Source organism: Montipora foliosa, chromosome 3, assembly GCF_036669935.1.
Source record: "Montipora foliosa isolate CH-2021 chromosome 3, ASM3666993v2, whole genome shotgun sequence".
Taxonomy (NCBI): domain Eukaryota; kingdom Metazoa; phylum Cnidaria; class Anthozoa; order Scleractinia; family Acroporidae; genus Montipora; species Montipora foliosa.
The window spans coordinates 27955790-27977295 of record NC_090871.1 but is presented as its reverse complement, the minus strand read 5'-3'; the positions used below and the strand labels follow the sequence as shown (position 1 = coordinate 27977295).

Here is a 21506-nt window from a genome sequence, read left to right as displayed (position 1 = left end):
AAAAGTGTGAATTCGGCACAGACCGCGTCAGCTCCCCTGGTCAAGTCGTGAGCGCAAACGGAATTTAAGCTGATCCTACAAGGCTTCAAGCGATTGCATGCAGACTTTCCACCACCACAGAACGTGCATGAAGTAAGAATTTTTCTGGGAATGGTAAACCAGTTAAGCAAGTTTTCAGGTCATCTTGCAGATAAGTTAAAGATCTTTAGAGATCCACAACATAAGGGAAACCAGTGGACATGGGGAAAGGAGCAGTAGAAAGTATTCGAACAAATCAAAGTTGACCTCACTCGCAAGTCCCAGTACTGGCCCTGTACGACCCAAACAACGAGTCTAAAGTAGCAGCGGGTGCCTCATCTTATGACTAGGCGGAGTAATCCTTCAGCTCCAACCAGACAATTCCTAGAGGCCAATATCATTTCTTTCAAGAGCAATGAAGCCGACGGAGGCCAGGTACGTACAAATTGAAAAGGAAGTTCTTGCTCTTACCTGGTTGCGCGAAAGATCGTGGGACGTTACACGTAGGGGAGTATATCTCCCCTAAAACAGACCACAAGCCACTTGTACCCTTGTTGGCCACACACACGCTGGACCAGCTTCCATCAAGGATCCAGAGATGCAACTCATGAGATTTCGTTTCAAAGAGGTCAAGCATGTGCCCGGCAAGAAAATGTTCATAGCTGATGCGCTTTCAAGGCTTCAAGTTTGCAAACAAGCCAAACCGAAGGCTACAACTGGTGAACGAGAGATGACCGCACATATTGCCAGTGTTCTCTCCATGCTGCATATTTCAGACACAAGGTTACAGCAAATTATGGAAGCACAAGACAAAGATCCAGTCTGCCGCCAGATAAATATTGCCGTGAGGGATGGCCTGACAAGCATTATCCGAACGATGTCATAAGAACCTACTGGGCGTATTGAGGCGAGATCATCAGTGGTCCAGAAAATCCTACTTAAAGCATCGAGAATTGTAATCCCGTCCTCTATGCGTCTTAGATTCTAGACTAGATCCATGATGGGCACCAGGAAATTACGAAGTGCCGTGAGCGTGCTAAAAGTCCTGTCTGGTGGCCTGGAATTAGCAGAGAAATCCAAGACTTCATGCAACCGGGCCTGCAGAGTTTGCGCAATGCACCGAGAAAACAATCCTGAACAGCTAATCTCAACACAGCTGCCAGACCGTCGATCCGTGGCAATCGTAACAAAAGATCTCTTTGAGTTGAAAGGTATTGAATACCTAATTATCACTGACTACTTTCCCACATCACATAAGTAGAGGTGGCAACTCTGACGAAGCTGAAGCAGGAAAGGGTTTTCAACAGAAGACACAAAGTAAAACTCTTGCCCAAATCCCATAATACACCTCTTTTACTCCCCCAGAAATTTGCATAGGCATTGTTTTCTATTTCTCTTGCAAACAATAATTATACAAAAGTTTTTGGGGAAAAAGAGGTGCATTATGGGATTTTGCAACTAGTGATTATGTCATGGGCACAGATATGTCGCACATAGCATAGACCTTATTCATAAATGGCGGTGACATTTATAATTCTTTTGTCCACGTGCAAATTAGCCTACCAAGCCTCATTTTAGAGCAAGAATTCTTTTCAATTCACTGTATGGTATCGAGGCTTGGTAGGCTAATTTGCATTTCGACAAAAGAATTATAAATTGACCGCCATTTATGAATAAGGTCTATTGGGTCAACGAATTAAATGATACATGAAAGGAATATATATTGAACTGCAGAACTGAAGTCCTGAATTTTTCGGGCTTCTCTACGCAATTGCTAAAATTGCGTTCATAACTGCAAAGATCATAGGCCGTACTAATAAATAACGGGTAAGTAATTATTATTTTGCCCTTGTGCGAATTATCCTCCTTAGCCTCGTTAGCACGAACAAAATTGAAAATAATTTTTGCTCCAAAGTGAGGCTAGCGAGGATTATTAGCACAAACACAAAAGAATAATTTCTTGGCCGCCATTTATGAATACGGTCAAAGGCGACAGGCCCAGGACATTTCATGGGGTCATACATGGACTCCTAAGGGTGCAAACCCACCAAGAGGAGTCGCGAGAACCGAGAACTGTGTTTTCATAGGTTGTTCTAAGAAGATTAGCATATTATGCTTCTAGCAGTGCCCATGTTTCGTTCAAATTATGCTCGTTTTTACAAAGTATGCCACTTTTTCCCAAAATTATTCCCTTTGCAACATAAGCGAAATAAGTCCAAAAAATGTATCATGTCATTCTTTATTATGGATACACTTCATGTTTATAGGAATCGAGTATCTCTTTTTGTCTGGTGTCACAAGCTCCTGTTCTATTTTATTTTGCTTTCGTTGTCTGGTTATGTTTGTTGGTTCTCGTTTCTAGTTTCCTCCAGAGAGCTGCAAGTCGGGCAGCGTTTTGCAAACTTGCAAATGAGAGGTGCTGCGACTAACACCTGATCTAAAGCAACTTCCGGTTCCCGTCATCTCGCGCTAGACTGCCAGCCTCCTAAAGAGGCTCTCTTTCTGTTACTAAACCGCGAATGCCGCTAAAACATTGAACAAAACCAAGAGCTCATCAAGGCAAAACTGGCTTATCAATACATGCCGATTCTGCTAGCTTTGCTGTGCTAGTTTCCTCAAATTATGCCAAAAATTATGCTAGCACAATCTAATTGTATACGCCTAGTGCAGACTGCAATCCAGGGGCAAAATGCAGACCGCGGGTAAAATGCAGACTTTGAGTAAAGCTGGGGCCGGAGTGTGTCACATTACGCAGTGCAGTCTTGAAAAAAAAATTCATTGTTTTGACGGAACAGTCGATTAGAGAATTGCATGCATGGCGGACATGCGTGCTTTACTCTGTTTGCGTGATCTTTTGAACTCATTCTCGTCCCCAGAAGCCCCGTTTCTTTCATGTGGTCGGCGGAGCATCTGCTGGAATAAACGAATGTAAAAACTCATTTTTATTAGAACTATTCCAGTTTTGAATCAATTGCCCACCTGCGTCGTGAATACAAAACACGTACAGAGTTTTAAAGAGCAGGCTAGTGAGACCTCTTATTGCGAGCACGCATCAACGAAGACGTAGTCTGACCGATTTAAGTGTATTGCATTTTGCAACCATTGCGTTTATGAAATTATGACTTGTTCATTAATGGACCGCTTGACCAGTGCTAGGATTAGCTTTGCTAAATTAGAACCAAATAAACTCAAACTGAAACTGCCTTGATCACAGAAGAGAGGACCCATATATTGACCACCCATTCTCTACCTTGAATCAACGATTATCGTTGATTCGTAATTTGCTCTGTATTTACTATTATCGTTAATTTAGAAGACTGAAAGCTCGATATGGATTATGGGAAATGGTCATATATTTTTGAAAAGACAACCCAAGTATATTGGCATTGGACTCTAACCACTTGACCACCACAGCGCTAGCTGCTCAGGGACAATATTTTAAACATTATTTGATAATGCTGTATTAGTATCACCCAACTAGTGGATTAATGCAAAACCTTCATTTTGATTGGCTACGCTACTAGAGGACTATTATTAATAGTCCTCGAGTAGCGAAAAGCGTGACACTTTCTTTCCTATTATTCCCAAATAAATATTTCTTTAATTTGCATTTGCTAACTATTCAACCCTCAAGGGCCACGGGTCAATAGCCCATGAGGCGAAGCCGAATGGGCTATTGACCCGTGGCCCTTGAGGGCGAAATGTCTAATTGTTAATTATCACTAGGCAACAAACAATGTTGCCGGTAAAATCCGTTCTCAGGTTGAATACGTCTTTACCTAAGACAAATTGGTGATCCTTATTTTATCTAGGTTGAATACGCAATCACATAAACTCTTTTTGAAGCCTAAACTAAGCGTAGAGAAAAAATTAGGGTTAGGTTAGGATTAGTTTTAGTTATCATTATACATAAATATCAACTGACTTATTATACAAAAGTAATTAATGAAAAGAACTGAGATGGGTTGAGCATGTTCGTCGTTGTGCGGTGGTGGTGAAGACACAGGACTATTATAGACTGGAGGGAAAGGTAGACGTCTAATCTCAACACAACTTCCGGTCCGAGTTCGAGTACCGGTTAACCCTTACTGTGTTGTAATGTTGAGACTGAATGGATAACTTTATGAATACAGAAACCGATAAGATGATACGAAACGTTAAGAAGATGTGTTGAGATTTAAGGGAAGGTATAAGTGTTCCGGCTCAGACCTTTTTAGGGGGTTGATAGCAGCTCACCCAGGTAAAAACCGATTCAACCTGATAATATAACGGATTTGACCGACAACAACTATTCTTTCGGAAACCAAAGAACTAGTATGTGGGGTAGTCAACCCATATTTTATTGTTATCATAAGGACAGAAGAATTTATCAGTATGGAAGCGAACGATGTCTTACAATGGGTGTCTGGTGATGACGACATTGTTAGTGCAGAAGAAGATTTCAAAGGAATATTCAACGTTTTAGCTGGTGTATATCCTATTTAGAAAGTTAACACACTCCGGTCAACGGACTGTTATGTATATCATATATCTTTATTTACCTTCGGATTTTAGAGTAGCTTGGTGTAGCACATATCTTCGAGCATTTTACCCTCTCAATCATGATACACCATGACAGACCGCAACACCGGGAACTACATGCCCTATTCCCTCAAAATGCTGAGTTTGCCTTAAAGTTTATGTTAGATGCTATGAAACTGAAAGCTCTGGATTCCAGACACAAAGTCCCAGGATATGCTTGGGGACACGCATGGATGAGATTTGTGTGAGTGGAGGAAGAAGAGTCATTGCCTGTGCAGTGCAAAGATAAAATCAGTCTTCCTTAACCTTCTCTTAAACTCCATATAGATACGCAGATTTGCACTCCGTAATTACTGCTTGCTGACATTTTCTTTACGTTTAACGTCGGCAAAATCACTCAATTTCTTTACGAAAAGGAGATACTGCGCTTTCCACAATCTCCCTTGCTTACATCTGCGATGAACGTACCAATGCTGAAAGATGGAAGAACTAAAATACTTCTCATCTTCGACCTTGATAAATTATAGTCACCCATGTCTTCTTCATCAGTGCTTGAGTTACCTGTGTCTGCTGCGATGTATACACCCGCACCATATAAACGTCACCCGAAAACCGAAAAAAGACTAGGAACCACCCAGGATGCCTCTCTACTTACCGCTGTCTTCTAATCTAACAGTGTGGGCAGCACGCTCGAACACTCGTCTGCCACTCACTGGTATTTTCCACAGAAAAAAGGTGCTAAATACCTATGCAGTGACATTAAGGCAGATTGGATTTGATTGCCTTATTCTGCGCTCGTACGAGCAAAAGTGATGTTTTTTTTTTCAATTAATGACAGTTTAAGGGATACGCTCAATTCACTGAATGTTGGTATTGGTTATTTCGCCAATTAGCGTTAAAATTACGAGCAATTAACTATAATAGAGCCTATGCAGGAGATATGTAAAGATAATGAAGACAATACATTAAAAGAAGAGACCAGATTTTTTCTCTCTTTTTTTCCCAAAAACAAACCGAAATGGCAGATGTTCTTGAAAATTGTTCTCGCACTGGTTGAGATTAATGAATGCTAATGGTATTTTAACTATCTCAAATTGGATTCGCCTAAGGCCTCGTCACACTTCTTGAAACTTCTCTTAATCCTATTACTTTGGAGGTCACGTGGTTTCCTATGCTAACATCAACAGTTCTTTGACATGTGCTCTGTTTACCACTACAGGATTTCAGACAGTTTCATCATTTAGTTTTTTAAGAGTCAGGAGATGGCTACTTGCAGACTGTCCGGGTTCAGTGCTTTCTTCTTTAAATTGTTTCGGTCTCCACGAAGTATGTTTAAGTTTCAAAACCAACAGAACAGTAGAAATAAGAATCAATACTAAGACGAGAATGATTATTAAAGCGACATGCCAAATCGCAAGCTTGTTCTCGCCATGCATATATTCCACTCTGAACAGACTTCTAGGAATAACAGTTATGGTTAAGGAGAAAAGCAGCAACTCTTTGTCTTGAGCGTTGTGCGACGCAGATTTGGCCGTGATATTTACGTGAGTGACCGAGGTCGCTGGGGTCTCAAGGTCACAGGTCAAGATGAGCACACATGAGACGTTTTGAGATTGTTTGAGAGCGAGGGATGACGGCCTAACGCTTCCATTTATTGTAGACTGGTTGCTGAGCACCTGTGAAGGAAGTAACAGAATTTACAAGAGGGCAGAGAAAGCAGAAATGATGTAAAGTTCGAATTCCGTTAAAGCCCTAAACCCGTTCCTAGATGACCACTGGTTTGTTTCAGAGGGTGCGTAGTCTGAGTGTACCTGTAACCGATGGAAAGAAAGAAACAAAAGTCGAGTACAATTGATTGGCATAAGTTGCGGGCCCACTGACGTCATTACCTCTTAGTCACAAGCTGCTATCAAATCCTACAAGTCAACGATAAACTTCACGTAGACTTTTGTCTGACTATAAGACATCATTTGGCTAGCACAGCACCGATTTACGTCTTTTTTTTCCCCTGTTCTTTTTGCTTTTCCACATTTTATAATACTTGCTAACTGTCTTAATTAGGATCTTGCAAGTTATTGATGTCGGTGTTCAAATATTGTCGGAACGAAATGAAAATACCCGAGCAGATGCAAGCATGCGCAGTGGAACCGACGTTTTTTTTTCCTTCAATTATATGAAAAACGCTCGGATCTCTGATTCGTTCTACCTAGTGTAAGGTGTGTTATCATTCAATATAATGAGTGATTTTAAAGTGAAAGGGAAAATTAAAAGATAACAGTTTTGAAAAAGCAGAACAATTTGAAGAACTTGCTATTCATAATCATTGCACTACATAACTGTGTCTCAAAGCAGGTCGAAGGCGGTGCACGAATTCGAAAACGTTTCTCGTGCGCTGCTTCGAGCTGCTAAGAGGGCCAGAAGGCCAAAAGAACGAGAACATGAACTTACTTTGAAAGAAAACACTTCTGCCAACGCCAAATTCCTCAACGTGAAATTAACCTCTGCTGTTTCCCCTGCAATTATAGAAACTTGATGAAAAGGTACTGTAGCCACTAAACGCACATGTTTGATTGCTGTTGTCGTTGGTCGTACTGACCCAAGAGTTGTCAGATCACGTGACTGTGTCGTTGGTTGCGTGACGCGCCCACTAGATACAAAAACCAGGATGTGAAATAGTGTTACTATTTTCTCATTCACATTTTCTGACTGTGAAACAGCAGTCACTGTTAAATTCTTCACTTCGTCAGTTTCGCCAACAGACTTGATAATTACATGTCCGGCGACACTAGCATTGCTTTCTAGGGCGGGACTAAAGGGTATAACGTAACTGATAAGCTCTGGTGTTTTCGTGACTTGGAATGAAAAAGATCCTTTGGAGCCGAAGTTGTCGAGAGTGAAAGGGAGCTTGGAGGTCTCGCCAGGGAGGAGGGATACAGTTGTGCTGTTCGGTTTGGCCCTGAGCAACACGATATCAGGTACCAGGCTGACGGCGCAAGTGCCAGCGTTTCCAACGAGGTCGATGCCAACAAAAACAACTCTAGGGTTGCAGCAGTTAGAAGTGAAAATTGCTTTAACGGATGTTTCCACAGCACCCTGTCTGAATTCGTCGACTGGAACAGAAGAACAGTACGCGAGATGAGTACTCACGTGAAGCTACGTAAAGAGATAATCGTCACTCATCAGGGGCCGGTTGTTCGAATCGTGGTTAGCGCTAACTGGCGTTAAATACCATGGAAGCCTATAGGTTTTGATACCTCAAGTTAACCAACAGTTAGCGCTAACCAGGCTTCGAGCAACCGGCCCCTGATCATTAGTCCTTCATTATTTTATAGGATTAATTAATCAATCGTCTTCGCTGTGAATCACAGAACTAGAGTCTTCTTTGTTGCTATGGACCGATTTTCCCTCGAGCATTTGGATGAATTCTAAACTTTGTCAAGAATCGTTTCAAGGCAGCTGGAGATAAATTCGCTGCTGCCAACGCTCATTCAGCCAACCATGAGTGCAAACTACGCGAGTTTAGGCAATCAGGGCCAATTAATCGTATTCTTTTGATCTGCAATTTTTTTTAAAATTAAGCGTTTTGCGAACCAAATTAAAAATTGTTTGATTTACAAGGACTGCGTCAATCGGCTGGCTACTTTCATTGAAAAGCCTTCGATAACTTCTCGACAAAATGACGGTTTCAGAGATGGAAGCGGCTATTGCTCTTGCTATTTTTTCACTCCTTCTAAATTACTTTTAGATGTCATATAAGGGAGAATATCTTTCCAAAAAGTGGTATCTTAGTTTTAGTTTCTTTTGGTTTGAGGCCCCTGTTTACCTTTGAGTGACCCTTCAACGTTATCTCTCGTTGTTATGGAAAGAAGTCCCTCGCCTGAGTCAGAGAAGTTCACGCGAGCATGCCACGTGGCGGACACGCATTCCTGTCTGCCAAACACACTTGCACATGTTCCAGACTGAGTCATTACTGAGCATTTTGGGGGGGAAACGTCCAGTTTCTGCGAAATTAAAGTAATTTTTAGATTATGTTAGGCTTGGATCGAGTACTCTGGAAATAACATGAAAGAAGCTGAACTCCGCCTGAAAAAAGTTCGTTTCAAACACAGATGCCCATTTCGAGCAGTTTTCATTTGTAAAACCCAAGTAATGACGGAATTACAATAAAACTTTCCGGTCTATGACAAATAAATTTCTTTGAGCTCCCAGATAATTTTTTTTATTTCCTGATTCCAAAGACATTACTACTTATTGACCCTTGCTTTCCTGTTTTCAAAGTGTATTTCAGAGAGAGTTTGAGTTATTAAGTTTCGTGGATATCCTCTCTCTCTAAGATGCTTTTTGAGTTCTTCTAGTCGGTTTTGAAAGTTTTCTTTTGAGGAATTTGTTCTGAATAACCGGAGGGCTTCGCCTTTTATAAAGCCCTTCTTGACCCCTAAAGGGTGGCAAGACGTGAAATGTGTATATTGGAAAGTTTCAGTAGGTTTGAAATGCGTTCGTACGTCGAGAATTGACGAGCTGTTAAACCGTTTGCCTTTGTACACAATTGTATCCAGAAATGTGACTTTTTCCTCAGAGATTTCTGCTGTGAATTTAATATTGGCATGGTGATTATTTGCTTGTTCAATGAAGTGTGTTATTTGTTCTCTTCCGGTACCCCAGAGAGAGAAGATGTCGTCTATATATCTTTTCCAGCAGATAGGCTTTATTGCGCTCTTTTTTAATAACTCTGTTTCTACTTTCACCATGAAGATATTTGCGAAAGCAACAGCGACCTTTGTTCCCATCGCTGTCCCGTGTGTTTGGAGGTATTTTTTTCCATTAAGATGGAATGAGTTTTCTTTTAAAATGAGTCTGAGCGCTCGCTCAAGTGACTGTGTTGGTGTTGGTGTTTCAATGGACGTGACAAGTCTATATACCAACATTCCACAGGGAGAGGGGATCAAAACTATATGCAAAGCATATGTTAGTCACTACAAAGATAAACCCCCGATTCCAACACAGTCTCTTGAACGAGCGCTCAGACTCATTTTAAAAGAAAATTCATTCCATCTTAATGGAAAAAATTACCTCCAAACACAAGGGACAGCGATGGAAACAAAGGTCGCTGTTGCTTTCGCAAATATCTTCATGGCGAAAGTAGAAACAGAGTTATTAAAAAAGAGCGCAATAAAGCCTATTTGTTGGAAAAGATATATAGACAACATCTTCTCTCTCTGGGGTACCCGAAGAGAACAAATAACACACTTCATTGAACAAGCAAATAACCACCATGCCACTATTAAATTCACAGCAGAAATCTCTGAGGAAAAAGTCACATTTCTGGATACAATTGTGTACAAAGGCAAACGGTTCAACAGCTCGTCAATTCTCGACGTACGAACGCATTTCAAACCTACTGAAACTTTCCAATATACACATTTCACGTCTTGCCACCCTTTAGGGGTCAAGAAGGGCTTTATAAAAGGCGAGGCCCTCCGGTTATTCAGAACAAATTCCTCAAAAGAAAACTTTCAAAACCGACTAGAAGAAATCAAAAAGCATCTTAGAGAGAGAGGATATCCACGAAACTTAATAACTCAAACCAAGAGATTATGAATAATCTCTTGCTCAAACTCTCTCTGAAATACACTTTGAAAACAGGAAAGAAGCACTCCGACAAAAACTTTCAAGAGAAAAAACCATTTTGCCCTTTGTCACACAGTATCAACCATCAGTTCCCAGCCTTAAAAACATTCTTATAAAACACTAGCAACTGATAGAGAAACAGCCTCTCCTCAGACAGATCTACAAAGAACCTCCAATTATATCATACAAACGAGGAAGGTCTCTGAAAGATATACTCGTAACAGCTAAACTCTGAGATTTAAAGGCTACAACACGTGGGTGGAAAGCGTGAGTCAGGCTTGTCAACCCCTATGATATATAAAATAAATCTGCTCACCTTTGATGCAACAGTTACAAAAAAGACCATAAAATTAACCACTTGAGTGTAATCAGGATTCTGTGACGCAAATACTGTGACAGTGCTTGTCACACCGTAACTGGCGTCACTCGGCGCAAGCAAAGCAACTCGAAGAACGATTGTGCCATTCTTTTGCAGATTGGCTTGAGACGGGTTGACACTCTTGACATAGCTCAGATCATCAGATGCACTAAAATAAATTGTCTGGCTGTCCCCAGAGTTCGTTACATTGATTTCCACTTCCGAACGCTCTGCTGGAAAAACCGTGGTCAAACCAGATCTGCTTACAACGTTTGGAGAAAATTTGACATCACCTAAAGTGAACAACGTTGGTTTCATTCGCTGGAATGGAGCTCCGCTTTTGTCAATCCCTGTCACCTTGAGTCGAAATTTGCCTGCAGTGGGAATAAAGGTTGCGAAATACGAACCCTGGTAAAAGCCTCGTCCTTCGGTGATGCTGAATTTTTCGAGGTCTGTTCCGTTTATGCCCACGAGCGTTAAACTGATCGCTTGTTCAATACCTTTACCAACGAAATCCATCGTAAGCAGCAATGTCTGACCTAATACAACCAAATAAAAACATTAGGACGATTTAGATGATTACGAATCAAAAGTACATATGTTACTTTCGTGTAATTTAAAGAAGCAACTGTTACGCTCCTTTAAATCTTTATACGCATTGCGAACCTACAATTGGGCACGGAAAAAAAAAGGTTAAAGACATCATCAATTTTTATCCTTACCATAACCTCCTAAGAGGCCAGCAAATGCGCTCTCTCCTTTTCAGGCCATGGCAGTCATGTCTCAAAATTGTTTTGAAGGAGTGGGGAGGGGAAATTGCAATATAAGATATTTATTTCATCTTTAAGTAGAAACTAGTCGTACACAAGTCCTTATAATCTTGTTAAATTGCTACACCCTGTTAAGAGGCTATTGAACATGGTGTTAATATGTAAAATGCACATCGATCTATGATAGAACTGAGAAGCGTCGACACCTCAAAAGAGAGTCGATACAATTGCCTGATTAGAGGCTAACCTCCGCGTTCACCCGTCCAATGGTCTAACATTCCTGCGTCATTGTCATATGACGGAGCGAGAGGGCATGATGTCCAAAAACAAAAAACCCAAATAGCTGTCAAAATTACTTTCTGATCCGAAATGTCTGTTAAAGCATACGAAACGTCAAGTTCAAGGTTTTTATTTTCCTTTCTGATTGATTAATACTCTGAAAACTCTTGATACGTATTTGCCTTGAAAGAAAAAGTGCATTGTTTGTCTTACCTCTTAGAGGATTTCCAACAACTCGCCTTGTGGCTCCCCGTTCCAAGTCCTCTACGTCCAACAGTTGGTAAGTAAAGTCGAGGGGACTGGACCCCGATGCTTGCAGGGTATAGGGACCATTGCACGAAACTAAGATCTTTAGTGAGCCGCTAATTAAGTTAGTTACTTCGTATATGAGAAGTTTATTTGATGAAGACAGGACTTTTTTCAGGAAAGTGGGTTTTCCTGAAAAAAAAAAAAAGAAGAAGAAGCAAAACACAAAACCAATATACCCGGCATTGTGGCTGCTGTCGAGAGCTATTTGCATTGGTAGAGCCTATTGCAATTGGGGTGGAGTGGGGTGGGAAGGGGGAACTTGTTCTCTTCCGCTCGGCATTTTTTGTTTGTTGAAAAGGCTTGGATGTTTTATCATTTTAGGACTCAGCACTTCCTTTATTCGAGTAATACAAATAACCGCCTTGAAGTTATTGTTGCTTGTTTGCTTAAGGGCTGCCGTTTTTCGAGCAACGGAAAAGGAGTTGGACTCGAGTCCTAAGCGGAGATAAAAACGCGTGAAGATGTGAGCAAACCTGTCACTGATTGCACGCAATCGTAATTGCAATGACAACTTTTTTGAGCCGCTTTCTTCAGATACCTCATCCGACGTCAGGGTCTCATTTTCATTTCAAAATAACCTAGCTAGTCCTTGTATGTCTTCGAGTCCTTCCCTGTTTTCAATTTAATAGCCAGTGTTTTGGCTTTGTGATTGGAAACTAAAAATACCTTTTTCACTCTTCAATTCCATGTTTGGCGAGCTAGCAGCTGACAATACGAGAACCAGTCTTTCCAACGTGCTATCAATATCTATGAAATAAGTCTTTCCACTAAAGTGCTGACCCCTCCTCTCCTCCACGTTTAATAACTCGACTTCTTTAAGATCAAAGGACGAGTTAGTCGGACTTCCGGGATCAATCAGCTTGACAACATCAGCCACACTTTCTTTGCTGGTTAAAAGAACTTGCCCCCCTGTCTGGGTCGCGAGATCCTGGTACAAAGCTTGACCTTGCAAACTTCTTCTCGTTCGCTGATTGCCTTCGAGAACCGCTGTCTGATGAGCATGACGCTTCTTACGTCTTGCACACTTACCAGTTAACCGGAAAAGGAGCTTGACTTTCTTTTCCTTCGCCAGGGACGAGACTTCGTTTTTACGGTGTTCGTCTTTGGAGTCGGCATCGGAAAAGAAGACGATGACAGACTCAGGAAGGCATCGGAGCAAGGCCTGGTAAAGACCAGCCATTCCTAGCTCAGGGCAGTCTCCACCTCCATTTGCTGCTAAGTTGTTAACTGCGTCAATTACTTCTTGAGCATCATTCGTCACTGTTACTGGACCCACCTCTGTAACGTACCCAAGGAAAGTTATTAAAAGAATACACTATACCTTGCTCTTAGGCCCAGTCATTTTAACCCGGCGGTGGCAGCTATGACCAGCCATGGACAACTGTTTCGCCCTGATTAGAAACGCATAAGCCAGCGGACTGGAGGCAGTTCGAAGGCTGTGCATAATTTAATTGTTGTGTTCTTGCTTTGCTTTGATAATTACAGTGAGAGAAACAATGGTAATGCAGTCTGTAAATTAATGTGGGGGTTCGTTTGTATGGGTAACCAAATGGTAACGAGTTAAACGATTAGGGAATAATTTCACGCGAGTTTTGTCTAAAATCATTTCATTAGCTATTAATATCATGGGTGACAAATTGCTTTTATAAGATGCCATTTGACACTTCTGAAAAAGTTGCCATGGCAGCATTGTAATTTCACATGTGAATGATAACTTAACACCGAAATTTCGCGCCAAAATTAAGGAGTGATTTGTTATCCATGTGATTACTTGAGAAACTGTGGTGTTACATGGCTGGAACGTGAGACAGGAAATTTTGGTTTGGAATCAAACGAGTTGTGAGCTGACTTTTTCGAGGGTTATCTCCTCGACAGAATGAACGACATTTTCCTGTAAATTAATGTGGCAACATAAAGCTTTTGTGATGCAAGAGAAAAGAAAAACCACTCACCTGGATCGCTAAACGGCACGAGAATGTAGGTAAAGGAGATTCCCTTCTTTTTTAACGTGTCTTTTACGAAATTGATGGATATTCTCTTCACGTCATTGATTTCATCTAATACAGTTCAGAAACAAACAAGAAAAGACAAAAAAGCATTAAAAACCCGATAGTAAATACGAAAATTCGGAAAAGCTAAAAATAAGGCAGTTGCATTCCATACAGTTTATTTTGTTCCCTTCCTTTTCTTGTCAAGTTCATTAGTCGTTTTATTTCAGGCATGACTGTTTCCATTGCAATTCTCATCAAAAATAGGCGACGCCGAAAGGGGTCACCAAGAAGTATATTCAGAACCCCACCGTACACCCGAGAGAACAATGGAAATGCCGCGGGATAACATTAACAACAGAATTTTCTTAAAAAAGAAGAAGCATCATTTACGGTGGGTATATGGACAGCGCACTCGTGTTATTCCTTGGGATAACGGGATCTTCCACGAACAAGAATATTATGATGTTGGAAAACGTGTATATACCCTCATCTCAACCAGCTTCTCAAAAGATAGGATTTGGGATAAATGTGTGATAGCATAGACTTCGAGCGGGTCCTATGGACTGGTGTGGAAGGGGAGAGAAAAGGGGTTTGCGTCAAGTCTAACATAACATGTCTTATATATTGTTGGAAGAAGAGTTTTCTTTTGGAGTCATTTGACAACTTTAATAGATCAGTTATAGAGCATCCTAGCTGGTAATCGGAAGGTTGTAGGACTGGTTCAAATCCTGCGAATTTTTTTTCCGCAGAAGTATCCCGAGTCGCCCCTCGACATTAAGATACATTTCTTGTCCTTACCTATGGTTGATTAAATAGTAGTCAGTAAGCGTTAACACTAAAAATGGAAACATGAACACTCGCGTATAGAATAAAATGGAAAAGATCAACCACACATAATAAGATGCACCAGGAGCCCATGACTAGGAGCCTCCCAATGCATTATATCCTTGAGTCAACCTTTGCGCGTGTCTTTCTATTTTTAGAACTAATCCTTCAGCAGGAGACTCACATTTACAACAATTTACATCAATTTGCACAATTTGCATACATTGTTTTTGCTATTTTTGTCTTTGTTCCACAATAACTTTATTCTGATTGGCCATTCTAAACAGTGTGCACAGAGCCGAAGAACTCGTGGCGTTCTAAAAATAGAAAGATACCAGCAAAGGTTGACTCATAGGGCTTGTATGGGAGAGGCAAGCTCCTATTCATGCGCTCCTGGATGCACTAAGGAGTGTTTTTTTGTAAACATGTGATCTTTTCTTTGAAATCACGGCAACGTCCGGTCCGAATTAAACAAACCTGTATAGGGGGTTTTCACGTGATGTCATCGCCGCCATGTTGGTGGACGTAAACAAAAGATCTCTCATTAGCATCTTTTGTTCGTCACCCGGACGTCGTACATTTCTCTCTTGTTATTGGTGTCTCTAGAGGTTGGTTGAAAACGTCCTATTCATTGTGATTGAAAGTTAGACTTTCTTAATTAGACTAGATTGAGGGACTAAAACTCACCACTCATGCTTCCTGATACATCTATGACAAGCGCCAAGCTTCTCGCTGAGTTCATGTTTAAGAATTTAGCAAAAATAACATCTCCGACTGCTTCTCGAATGCCAGTCACGAACAAACTTGTGGCCTCGATTGCGAGATCAGCTGCGATGTTATGAAGGCTACAGAGAAAAGAGGAACAGTGATTTTTAATATGGTCTTGCTGAGAAGAAGAGAAGGGGAGAAGGGGAAGCTTCCCTTTCTTCCATTTAGATACAATCACGTTTTATTTACCATAAAAAAACAGCTTTACACCGAGATTTATCCATTGACCTTATCCCAATCAGCGGGAAAAAACAGTTTTTTTTTTTTCAAACAATAGACCAAATCGCCTAACTCGATGTTGTACTCAATTCAAATCCTTTGGGAATAAAACGTTTTGTTCCAGGTATTTCCACATCATTTAAATGTGAATGCTATAATTTGATGCAAATAAAATGCACAAAGAATCATAACCCCGGGAGATTTGAATTGGGTACAACATTTGGTCTATTCTTTATTTTCCCGCAAAACATGGTTTTAAATAACACTGACGCTGATAGGGACAAACTTGATACTAAATTCTTAATTACTCTTGGGTAATGGACTCTTATTTATACCTTATGCCTGGTCAACAGGTAAAACGACTATCTAGGCCGGTATGCTTTGATAAGAAAAGAATTACAAGTCCTTGATATACTCACCCACCCACTCCGCAGTAAGGAAAAAAACTTAAGCCATCACGCATCACGTACATGTAAACGAGGCTTAACTGCAGTAACCAGAAATCCATTGAATGAATTAGCGTATACTGTATCAAGCATTCTTTTTCGTCAATTAGATGTCATAGATCGCACATCAACTTTTTCAGTAATTTTATTCGAGTGAGGCGTAACTTATAATTCATGACCAAAGCTACAGTTGAGTTTGGGTAGGCGAACGGTTGCGCTGCTTGCGGAAGAGCGCATTGAAAAGTAGCTTTATCAATAGGTGTACTGGCCTGCACCATTTCATGCTTAACTAACCCAGGAATTCTAGTAGTTTTGGTAATTGCGTTGTAATAAGACGAAAATTTACGACCATTCCAGTATACAATTACACGTTTTCGATAACGGCAGGAGACTGGAAAAGAGAGCTGTTTGAACTAGAAGGACCATGCGACCAGAAAATGGTCTTACGGCTACCAATTTGAAATGTCTGTCCGTCTAGTTTCACAAATCATGTCAAAGAAACTTGACCTATCACGGAAATCTACAGGGTAAATCACGCGTCACGCGTTTGTGAAATAATAGATCACGCAGCACGCTGCTATGTCCAATCACGAATCCCGCACCTAAGGGATCACGCTAAAAATTTCGGGGCTATCACACTCGTGGCCACCCTCTGGGAACAGTAGGAACAGCGACCAGCTGCGAGCATTATTCCTTTTGAGAAAGGTCAGATTTTTAGCTATGTTTCCAGACGACGGACAAGCAGCCAGTTTTCCCTTTCAAGAGTCGGTATCCGTCGAGTCATCCTGTTTGTCATTTTGTCTAAGAAGGAAAATGATGTACAGGGCCAAAGTCTGTATTTCGTCCCGTTGACACGTCTTCCTTGGTTGATCGAGTATTCTGATTTGTACACTATTTGGCCTTTTACACCAGAAAGTCTGAAATATCAAACGGGTGGATTTTTTCTGTGTTCAGTGAAGAAAACACACGACAGAGTCTATTATAAATGTCGTTTAGCAAGGTTCTAAGGGAGTTTGTCGCTAATATTGCCGCGATCTGATTGTTTTCTTCCGGTTTCCAAGTTTTGAAGCAGTTTGATTAAGTCAACGTAGATCCGCCTCAGCGAAACGGTTTTGTTTTTGTCACGTTTGGGTTATATTGAAATTCTGATGTTTTGTAATTCAAAACACGTTCGAGAAATGGTCGTTACCTTTTAAATATAGGCCTAACCTTTCCCTCTTTATCTCACACCCAAGTGACGTCAGTTGATATTTTTCATCTTCGCGTGCATTACATATTAGTTAAAAGTTCGGAAAGGTGTGCGATAAAATTTAAAAGCTGACAATCCTTGGTTTCTTCCTTTTCTTACTTTGCATGTGGTGACTCGATATAAGATGCAGAATCTTTGTTGATTCCGCCTACAGCTGGTTCCAACCGACTTTCATCCAATTTTCCTCCATGACTACATTTTCCAACATTCTTTGGCTTTTCAATATCCTGCCCTGAGCGATAGCCACTTGTTAGCTTGAAGGTATTCAAGTTGTTCTTGCACAAACCCAATTCCAAACTGCAGCTCTTGCACGTCGCCTCCATTGGCCCGGCGATGAACTTCGACGGGATTTCACTTCCGGGTTGAACTAAAACGTCGTAAACCTCCCTGTGACCGAGTTCTATCCAGTTGGAATGACTGTAAAAATCTTGTAATGTGTGTAGAGCAATGCCGGCAAGGTTCCGAGCGTGCTGCAGTTTTTCACCATTCAGGAGAGATGTTATAAGCTCTTGGCGCAACTTGATGATGCGTTCAGAGCCCTCTTTTAATTGTTCAGCATCGAAATGCACAGAAGCTGACTTGTTCAATGGAAAAGAATCCACCTCCACATTGGCGCTCTGAATTTCGTTTAAGGCAGTAAGGAACTTCATCTGGGGCGAAATGGTCTCAATCATGGCCTGCAAAGCTTTTGGAGGATCAGACATTTGGATTTGTCTAAGAGAACCCACCATTTGTTCGTCCTTCAAATATTGTGGATTGGCCAGTAAAAACTGCAATAGCGGTTTAAAGAATCCTTGCTTTGTAATTACCGCATGATCAAGCGATGATGAATTTCCCACAGTTAAGTAACTACGAGGGAGAAAGGCCTTGACAGTGATAATGAATTGGACCACTAACACTAAAAGTATAGGATAATTCAGAGTTGCCATGATTTTCTTTGAAAGATCTTGCCCGACACGCAGACGAAGAGTTTTTGTCGAAAATCCAGTGAGTCAATCACATTTATTTATCAGAAGCTAGGGATGGGTGTAGCCTCACTTTCAAGATCTTTCATATGCTTGCTTCAGCTAATCCAACAAGCAGAACGGATACTCTTCCGGGATAGCTAAAGGAGTTTTCGCTCTACTCGACAACAAAAAACTTAGCGTAGCAGGAACCTTTAAGTAGTTAAGATCCGTTGTCGCTTAATTGTCCCGCATTTCTGTTGAATATCACCAAGCCGTAAGTAAAAGCAACAAGCCACGAAGGAAAGCTATATGTATGACAGAAAAAGACCAGGACGCATACGATTAGCCCCAATTAATGACTCAATGAGATAACGTAGGGTGTAAGAAGGGTTGGTATTCGAGCAAGCGATATCCCTGCAATAAGAAATATAAGGAGAACTATGAAGAAGTCGTGGATACGTTGCTTACAAAATGGGAGTTCTGTTGCGATCAGTTGCTTTCTGATCTTGTTACGAAATAATGACTGAATTCGTGTTTGATTTTTATTTTAAAAGAATGCGTTATCATTGGCAGGCGACACCAAGTCATTTTCAAATATCTGAAGGGTCTTCAACTATGTAAACAGCTACGAATGCCTCAGTTTGCGATAAGTAAAAACACTGAAGAATTCTTTCCAAAACGTTTCAACCTTTCACGAAATCTGGAACGGATCATGCTGTATTTAGTTGATGCAAAAGAGCCAGGTGAAAATAATTGCCAACCGGCGATTTCGGCTCCTTTAAACTTTCTATGAGGTTGTTAAAAGCTTATGAAGTTACAGAGGATAACCATTTAACTAGGAAAGAATAAATTGACCTCTTTAGCTAGTCTAGTCTTACAGCCTTTAGCTAATCTAGTGATAGTCGTAGATTGGAGAGAGCACAACTGAAAGAGGCATAAGTGCTGTATACAAAAACAATCACTTCACCTATGAACGTTTGCTGTAGAAAGTTACCTTAACGCTACTAAATAGACGTTTACAAGATATATGCATTTTGGTGTAAAAAGTCAAACACAACCTAAGTTCTTTGAACATCTGTAACGTCTTTCAGGAACATAACTCTTCCTATAATTTAAGACAGTCCGACTCAGTTTCAATTTCCAGGTATAACAAAGTAACTTATGGTAAACATTCCTTGCGCCATTTAGGACCCAAATTGTGGAACAAACTGACAACTGCAGACAGATCAGTCACATCGTTAGCCAGTTTTAAAAATCGTGTATGTAAACGTGACCTCAGCTTTTTGTTATATGATAGATACAGGAGCTTTGCTCTTCGTAATTCTTAATTGATTTCTTAATTCTTATTTTATAGTTATTGCATATGTGTATATATGACTTAATTTTAGAATTTAGTGGATAGTATTTTTTTGTAAATAATATTATCTGTAGTAAAGCTTCTTCTTCTTCTTTTTCTACTACTACTACTACTACTACTACTACTACTACTACTACTACTACTACTACTATTTTAAATAGGCTTGTATGTCAGTTAAACCTCTAGTAATGTACATTTTGAAGTATTTGTGAAACCAATTGTAAGAACATTTTAAGAACGCTTTTTGGGTGATTTCTTACTAAGCACCCCTTAAATAAGAACATGATCAGCCTGAAACCTGAATGCGGGTGTTTACTGTATTGAATATAACCAACCGAATGATGAAATAATAATATAACAAAACAAAGAGCAGTATTAACTATGGTAGTAGTAGCCAAAACGTGGGGCCGGGGCCGGGACCGGGGTCGGGGTGTCCTTTTTTTCCAATTTTTTTTTTTTTCAATTTTTTTGTCGTTATTCTCCTGTAGTGTTACTTTCGAATATTTGGCATCTTTCCTTCATTTATGGTGGAAATTATTCAAACAATTAAGGAACACCCGGAAGCTCTTATCTTGTTTTTCGAAATTAAGTCTCATTTTCTTGTTTTCGCAAAATTGTTGTCAATGTTGTTGTGTTTGTTATCGTAAAATTGGATTCAATCCCTTGACGTCCGAATCGAATTGGCTAGCAAGCTCCTATGCGAGTCTGACTTTACTATCAACCGTTTGTAGTAACGTCAGAGACCGCCAGACGACAACATTGAAAACAACACCAACAAACAAGCAAATGAGAACGTTGCGCGACTGGGTGAAGACCATCTTGTAACTGTTATTCTGTTGTTGTTTTTTTTACGAAGTGAACATTACAATGCAATTTAAACATGTTTTAAGTGTGGAGCTCATCGAGTCTTCAGTGTTAGCGTATATTCCATAAACTCCAACTACGGAAATTCTTCTCAATTTCGAAAAACAAACTCCGAGTTTTACGAATTTTCGGAAAGACGAACTCAGATGCTCGCAAAAACCAACTTCGATTTTAAAACATAGAAAAACGAAGTCCCGTAGGTTCCTTATTTTTAAAAAATGTTTTTTCCACCATAAATGAAGGACAGATGCCGGTTATTCTCAAATTAACAGTACCGGAGAATTGAACAACAAAAATTGAAACAAAAAAGTTTCGAAAAGGAAAGACACCCCGACCCCGGCCCCGACCCCGGCCCCGGCCCCGGCCCCGGCCCCGGCCCCGCGCTTTGGCAACTACCCTTCCACTGAGCAATGGCTCGGTAACACATGCTGATTGCGACGAGTATCAATCCCGTCGAAACGAAGAAAAGTCCAAGATTTATTTCAACGTATTGCGTTGCTGCATTACTTCGGAAAGTGAAACGTCGGAAAATCGATATTGATCGATGCCATATCGATTTCAATTCAACTGAGTGAGTGACAATTAGCAATCTTGAAAAAATCGATATTCAAGGTCGTTGACTTATAGATTAGTTTACATCTGATTGAGTGACAAATTTGCATATTCTGACCTCTAGCTAGCGATAGTCCTTTATTCTCTATTTTCGAATTCCCCATAATACACTTTGTTTGCCCCCCAAAGTTTGCATAAACCATTGTTTTCAAATGCTCTTGGGAATATGCAGTGTCCCCAAGAGCATTTAAAAACAATAGTTTATGCAAAATTTGCGGGGCAAACAAAGTGTATTATGGGGAATTCGAAAATAGAGAATACGCATCGGTATCCACGACCAAAAAGTCGGAGTAACGCAATATGCATATTCAGAATCTTGAATTTAGAGGGGTATAATTTATAAGC

General features: G+C 40.5%; 1 protein-coding gene across 1 annotated transcript; it reads right to left on the bottom strand.

Annotated features, from left to right (window-relative positions):
* Positions 1 to 5762: 5762 nt before the first annotated feature.
* Positions 5763 to 18310, bottom strand: LOC137995515 (von Willebrand factor A domain-containing protein 7-like). Its single transcript, XM_068841048.1, has 10 exons — positions 17481 to 18310; positions 15387 to 15544; positions 13836 to 13940; positions 12550 to 13161; positions 11788 to 12012; positions 10484 to 11064; positions 8363 to 8540; positions 7182 to 7649; positions 6988 to 7130; positions 5763 to 6215 (listed from the first exon to the last, which is right to left on the bottom strand). Exons 1-10 carry the CDS (start codon positions 18308 to 18310, stop codon positions 5763 to 5765), a joined length of 3753 nt encoding a protein of 1250 aa, XP_068697149.1.
* Between the last annotated feature and the right edge of the window lie 3196 nt (positions 18311 to 21506).